General features: G+C 39.0%; 1 protein-coding gene across 5 annotated transcripts; it reads left to right on the top strand.

Annotated features, from left to right (window-relative positions):
• The first annotated feature begins 231 nt into the window (after positions 1-231).
• Positions 232-4,674, top strand: LOC116712660 (uncharacterized). 5 transcript variants are annotated; one of them, XM_032552471.1, is made up of 11 exons: positions 232-1,399; positions 1,812-1,923; positions 2,116-2,213; positions 2,416-2,466; positions 2,617-2,697; positions 2,836-2,925; positions 3,018-3,071; positions 3,430-3,474; positions 3,564-3,796; positions 4,187-4,361; positions 4,516-4,674. In XM_032552471.1, the coding sequence occupies exons 1-11, from the start codon at positions 1,162-1,164 to the stop codon at positions 4,644-4,646; spliced, it is 1,308 nt and encodes a 435-aa protein (XP_032408362.1). In that variant the 5' UTR covers positions 232-1,161; the 3' UTR covers positions 4,647-4,674. The 5 variants fall into 5 exon arrangements, with proteins under 5 accessions (XP_032408362.1, XP_032408361.1, XP_032408365.1 ...); XM_032552470.1 differs by having other exon boundaries at positions 2,413-2,466; XM_032552474.1 differs by lacking the exons at positions 2,617-2,697; positions 2,836-2,925.
• The last annotated feature ends 2,480 nt before the right edge of the window (positions 4,675-7,154 follow it).

Raw genomic sequence — 7,154 nt, 5'->3', positions numbered from 1 at the left:
GTCTGTTGTCTCGGAGTTACAAGGAAAATGCTTCATATATGGTTAAAGGGGAAACATTTAGCAACAAAGTTTCCTTCCCAAACTGCAGCAGGCATTTCAGATAAACTCCTAAAGCTACGTTTCTACACGCCTTCTGAGTTTAACCGTAAACCAAGGGGACTGTCGGAGATAGATCGGTGGAAAGCTACTGAGTTCCGATCCTTCATGTTATATTGGGATCCTGTTGTTTTGAAGGATTCACTCCCCAGTGAGCTGTATGACAATTTTATGTTGTTTTCCGTTGGAATGTACATGTTGCTGTCCCCTAGTATATCTGAGGAAATGTTAGCCTTTGCACAAAAGTTGATGGTTGCTTTTGTTGAACACTTTGGGGAATTATATGGAAAAGATGAAATTGTGTACAATATACACCAGCTTACTCATTTGGCTGAAGAATACAGGAGGTTCGGCAATCTAGATAATATATCAGGATTTCCTTTTGAGAATTGTCTTGGTCAAATTAAGCATCTTCTACGCAAGCCACATCAGACACTACAACAGGTAGTTAAAAGGTTGTCTGAAACCTCACATGTTGGACCCACATGTTCTAGAGATTATCCAAAGTTGCTTAACATCCACATTGATGGTCCAGTCCCCACACAGTTTATTTCTTCACAACAGTACAGGAAGGTCTCCACTCATCGGTTTACTTTGTCCACAAAGAAAGGAGACAATTGTGTTGAAGTTGGAGATGGATTTGCATTAATAGAGAATATTATTAAATCAGAAGAGGATACATATATAATCGTCAGAATGTACGGACACAAACAGCCATATTACATGTATCCCTGTGAATCATCATACATTGGCACATACAAAGTCAGTGGCTTGAAAGAAAATATAGGGGTAGTTGGACTGGCCTCTATCAAGCGCAAATGCCTTCTCTGTCCAGACATGGATGGTGCCATTGTAATACCACTACTTCATTTAGCATAGTCATGCTGCCCTGCCAAAGTGCAGTATCTGTAACTGAGATGTATATCATGGCATAAATTACCTAAAAATAACATTTATCTAATTCTTACCTGTGCAAATAACATGTTTGACTGGCCAAAAACTACAATGTCTGTAGTGCACTTTGGCTTTGAAGAGTGAAATGGGGATGACCTGTAAGGAGATATCATGAGTAGTTCTCATTTCATCCCTAGCCCTTCGAAGATGAGTAGAGAGGCACTGTGGTCAGTTGTACAGTTCCCAAATGGTGGGACAGCAGTAGTTCTAGAGAGCTGGTTTAAAGCTGAGGAACAGACGCTGTTATGGCCCCCAAAACACATAACACTCAAGAAAGCCCTTCGAGACGGAATGCAACCAGACGACAAATGGATCACCTATACGGATGTACGAGTCCTCATTACGTGTGGTGAGTAACTGGTGCAACACATGCACAGCTGTTCTACACAGTCGTGCTGTCATGTTATAGATAAATCAGCTCAATATTTCCTTCTTTTCAAGTATGTTTATCTATTGGGACATGACATTACAGATGCAAAAGTTTGTTTAGGAGGCTACATTAAACCAAGTAAACAATATATATAATTATAATAAAGCGCTGGTACCTCAGAGGTCCAGCTGAGATGTTTTGTGTATGTAAAATCAGAGAAGACAAATGTGAGGAGGCAAATAGTGATTGGCCAGAATGAGATGATGTATGATAGTAGCGCTTCACACAGGTGTGATTGTTCTGTTTTTTGGGAGTTGGGAAGGAGCTGTTAGGGTAGTTCTGCACTGGACTGCAGACATGCAAATTGGCATTTACCCTCTGCTCTTTACAGAGACCCTTGATGAGGCGAAAAAACGAGAGACAAAATATAACACCACAATGTGTCCAACATCTGAAATTGAATCTCATGATGAAGGAGCTATCCGCCAAAAAAGAATATCCAGGTACATTACTAACTTTATCACAGTGATAACTTTCCCTAGGGCGTTGCAACTAGAAAATAACAACCACTGCTAAAAGGATGGCTCAAAGTGGCCAGAGTGTCCATGTATTCAGACGGTAGCCTTGACTAATAAGTGTAGTATCTTAACTACAGTTGTAATATTCATATAGTGTATTATCATAATGTTTTGTAGGCCAAATCAGCAGTTTATGCATTCTGATTCTGAAGACCATCAGAGTAGCAGTGCAAAAAGAAAGCGTTTTGCCAAACCACCTGATGTTGGATGTCCAGGTATTGTTTCCTTTATATTGACACTATGCTCACTTCTACACAGTCAAAAAAGGAATTACATATAACAGTGTACCAATAAAAGGACATTTTAATTTGATTGAAATTGTGTTTCTTGCTGAAATTGTGTATAGGTTTAGCACTTAGAGCTAAAACTAATTGTGTATAGTTTTAGCTCTTAATTATTTCCTATTTTTCTTAGTAGATCTTGTTGCTAGCAACTACCAACAATCACTAGCTGATGAAGTTCTTAATGGTGAGTCGTCAAGCAGTCTCATAAGACTGTGATGTCAAAGCAATGCTTTAAATATAGAGCAGTCAGCTGAATGTAAGTCTCACATTTTCTCATATGGAAGGTTACAGTAATAACCTCACTGCTTTGTGTATTTCCTACTTTGTGTTCAAGCTGAGATGCCAGGTTTTGCTACAGCCCACTGTGTCCAGTACCACAAGTTGCAGAATCCACAGCGACAAAGTACAAGTATTGGTATGATACTGTACTCTTTCAGTAATAGTGATGGGTATCTTAGTGATTCTGGCTAATTAGTTAGTTTGATCAAACATTTAGATTATGTATCTTGTGTTTACACTTGTAAACTATTGCGAAATGTAACTATATCTACAGGGTTGTCTGGATGCAGCTCAAGGCAGTATAACCATCGCCCTGGTCTCTCACAATGTGCACAAAATAGGCTGCCATTGGATATATCACAGAGTAACCCACTTTACTACATACATATACAGTGATCTGTGTTGACTAATGAATTCACTTTAGCTAAGTTTTTGCATTTCTTATTCACTTAAAAGCAAACTCCGACCAGAATGATGTATTGGATTCAGCGCCTAATCAAGGTTTCGAAGGTATCAAGACAGTCATCCAACATTTGTAGACATTTTGTGATCTGAATGTGTGAGGTTGTGTCTATATTTGAACTGTGGTCATTGCTCACATCTGTGTGAGCAATGACACCAACTCTTTAAATGCTTTGACACTTATGCATTATTTTTTAAAGGCAAACATAACACAAAGCCCTGACAGTATTTTCTTTTTGCCATTGTGATCTTGTGTATTCCACTCATCAGAGTTCTCTCCTGATTAGATGCAAAAATGTCCTTATCTATAAAAGATCTGTAGGAAACATTTCACACCTAAAGAAAGTCGGTGTCATTTTGGCACCTAACCTTTAAACTTCTGTGCATGAATATTTGTGTTTTGCAGATGCAACCACACAAAGGGCCAGCAATAATGGGCAGCTTTTGAGAGGCAAGTCTATTGGACATAATGTATTTGTAATGTGTCATTTTCAGGTTATTTTGATGTTGCACTTAAAGATTTTTAATGTTCTCCTGAAGACCTCGCTATCCATAAGATGACATCGATGCTTGCTGAAGCTCTTGTGATTGTGAAGGATCTATCCAGAGATGTCCAATTCATTAAGAACAATTTGGCTCAGAGTAACATTACACCAGGTAGCACACAAGGACCAGCAAACCTTGTACTCCCCTTCCAGCTGCCAATTGAAAGTGAAGAAGATTTCAGTAAAGCAGAGTCATTACTGATTGAAGAGACAGTGCGTCAAAAGATGGTAATTCATTTGAAAGACTGATCAGCATCAATGTAGATTATGTCAGTGTGAGTCTTTTTCTAAGGGCAAAATGTTAGCTCTTTAGCTACTTGAACACAAATTGTAATCTACAAGTTCTGAACATGTCACAGAGCTTGTAGATGTGCTATTTATGAAACATTTTGCAATTATTCACATAGATGATTTAAATTTTGACCTAACCCAAATTGGGACCAGGATGGTTAATAACGCTAATATCCATGACCATGAATGAACACTATGGAGTGGAATATCAGTGCATAAGCATAAATACAGTATCAAAACAAGGTTATGTCTCTGCTGTGTTTTTAATTTACATGATATAATGCTGCTGTGTAATGCTATGCCTTCATGTACTTGTCTCTGATGTAGATTGCTCGACTGGCTCTAGTAGGAGGCACCAATTCAGCCAACATGATAAGAAGAATGTTGACAACTTGTATGAGAAATGCCCTGGCAAGTCAGTTCAACTGGGCTGGGAAGAAACATAGGCATTCCCAGAGTAAAAAGCCATTCAAGGACACAATCCTGCAAGAGTGCATATTAGGTGAGCTTCCTCTACTGGAAAAGGGCTTTGAATTTTAATTGTAGGAAATGAGACTGTTGGTGAATCAGAATCTAAACAAAGTGAGGGTAGGGGATAATAAGAAATTTTATGTGAGATACCCTCCATCGTAATGATGTTCTTTTGTGTCTTTCAGTTGCTGCTCGTCAATTCGAACCAGGCCTAACTGATCAAAATTACAGCGAAACAGTAAAGAAATGGTTTCGCTATGCACCAGACCGGGAGGGAGGCATTGAAAGGCAACCAAAGGGACGGCCAGAAGACTGAAATTAAATAAAATATTTAAGCAATGCCATGGTGTTTTTATGTGGTTTATTTCAGGATGATGGTTATGATGGTTGAATAAACATTGATTGAATGCAGAACCACGTTCAGATGAAGGTTGAATCAACGTTGATTCCTAACCTATTCAATGTAGAATCAACCGACATATGTGTGCAGAACCACAGTCAGATGACTGTCGAAGCAACATTGATTCAATGTAGAATCAAGACAATTCCGGATGCAGATCCACGTTCAGATGAGTGTTGAATCAACATTGATTCAATGTAGAATCAACGGAAATATGTGTGCAGAACCACAGTCAGATGACTGTCGAAGCAACATTGATTCAATGTAGAATCAAGACAATTCCGGATGCAGATCCACGTTCAGATGATGGTTGACTCAACATTGATATAATGTAGAATCAACATTGGTACATAACTGATTCAATGTACTATCAACACAAATATGCATACAAGTTGACATACAGATGATGGTTGAATCAACATTGATATAATGTCAGTTATGGTTGAAACCCTAACGTTGATTCAACATACAAGTCACCGACCACTTTCAATGTTGTTTCAATGTCAGCGTTCAACGTTGATTCAATGTTTCTGGCTGACATTGATTCAATGTTGTTTCGATCATTCTGTGCTATCTGGGAATTTATGGCAGCCAAATACTGCCTATGTCATGTTTTATGGTTAGCAACAGCTAATGATTAGCAACAGTTCATCTAGCCAGGCTAGCTGGGAAGCTGCTTCTCTCAGCTCTGGAGTTAAGCTGCTTCTTCTTCTCTCACTCAGAGGAGTCAGCTAACATCAGGTTGTCGATGGCAGGCTTGGAGATTTACAGGTCGGCGCATTATAGTTTGGAACAAATAATCCGGCGCTGATGTAACATTTGTGATGATTGTTAGTCATCCCCTGGCCATGCAGGGTGTCAAGAAAACCCGAGCTCATCCCACTTCCCCATGCTGGAGATTTTAGTTTAACAGTAATAATAAATAAAGTTATCTTTAAAATGAATCACTCAAGTGACATCTAGGCCCAACCGTAGACTTAAGTGTCAATAAAATAAATCTAGTTGTGTGTGTTGTTTTTGTCTCCTGCAAACTTTGCTTTAATTCTACTTTTTTCTATCTAATCATAAGAAATCATAGTCAGTCAGAGAGAGTCATTAAACAGGAAAAGCAGGTTTCCTGGAAAAAGAGGAAGTAAGTTTCCAGCCTGCAGATTTATAAAAATAGCTGAGACTATTCCTTATTTTAAAGCATGAAAGTTTTAAAGAATGAAATCTAAACATTTTGAGTAATTTGATAAGATTCAAAGTAAAATTTTTATATTAATACAGGTTTACTTGTAATAATACTTACAGTTACATTTGTGAGAACACTTACAAGAAAAACAAGTAACTGTAACTTTGGTATCAAATAATTAGAATCATGGATTATTCTTGGTTTCTTTTCAGAAAAACATCTGTAATAACTCACATTAAGATTATAATAAGTATAATTAATAAGTTATGGTTATAAAATCATAAATGAATGCTAAATCAGAGAAGCTAAAGAAAATAAATGTGATATAAATGTGATTTTGACATTGAACTTGACATGGTGTAAAAAGGTGTAACTGCAATTAAACATCACTGATATGTTGGAGGTAGATGGTAGGTGAAAGGTGAAAGGTTAAGGGAAAAAGGGGAACTAACAGAAGAGCAGAGATGATCAGCGCCTTATATGGAAACAGATTGAACAACGTAAACGTTTCAGAGAAAATGTCGAGCAGGCAACGGACACAGGAGGTTGAGCAACCCTGAGACATTAGCACAGACATCAGGACATAATGTCTCTTAAGACAGTGATGGGTATGAGATCATCTGTCTAAGCAATCAGCCAATTAAACAAGCACAGCAACAGTACTAGCCAATGCAAACGCACCAAAAGGGTGGATAAACCCTATAAAAGGTGGGTGCAAAAGAGGAATCTTTGGTTGGATCCTCCGGGCAGCTTCGAGCCAAGAGATGGACAAAGAACTCTGCAGCTGAAGAAGAGCCGGGGCCACGGAGCCAAAGACTGTCCTGCGCATGGGGACCAACCCGTCAGGCCCACAACCTGTGGCTTCAAATCGCACTTCTCTCATCGGCTGGGTTCAGACCCCAAAGACAAGATGAAGATAAAGGCAAAGACAAAGAACAAAGGCAAAGAAGAGGAACTGGTGCCTTCCTTCCTGCAAGTCCTGTGTGACCTCACCATCCATGCGGAGAAGAAGCCCATCAGACCTACAGAGATCCCTGCCATCGCTGATCAACTTCCTCCTCCTGCTGCAGCACCTTCTTCATCATCAGGCCAGGTCTGGGGTTCGAAACGCCAAACTCCGTCCGTCTCTCTCAAAGGTTCCCTTTTTTAGTTCTCAGTGTCAGCAGTAGGGAAAGATAGACTAGATGATTGATTTTACTTATTTGATTATTTCTGCTACTGAATTAAGTTGTACTGACCCTTGCAAAAAT

Source organism: Xiphophorus hellerii, chromosome 22 (genome assembly GCF_003331165.1).
Source record: "Xiphophorus hellerii strain 12219 chromosome 22, Xiphophorus_hellerii-4.1, whole genome shotgun sequence".
Classification (NCBI taxonomy): Eukaryota; Metazoa; Chordata; class Actinopteri; order Cyprinodontiformes; family Poeciliidae; genus Xiphophorus; species Xiphophorus hellerii.
Note: the sequence above shows the minus strand (reverse complement) of the source record. Positions and strands in the feature narration are given on the sequence as shown.

Coding starts and splice junctions, on each gene's coding strand:
- LOC116712660 (XM_032552470.1), top strand. CDS start 1,162: ATGAGTAGTTCTCATTTCATCCCTAGCCCTTCGAAGATGAGTAGAGAG. Junction 1,924..2,115: donor CGCCAAAAAAGAATATCCAG/GTACATTACTAA, acceptor AATGTTTTGTAG/GCCAAATCAGCAGTTTATGC. Junction 2,698..2,835: donor GCGACAAAGTACAAGTATTG/GTATGATACTGT, acceptor CTATATCTACAG/GGTTGTCTGGATGCAGCTCA.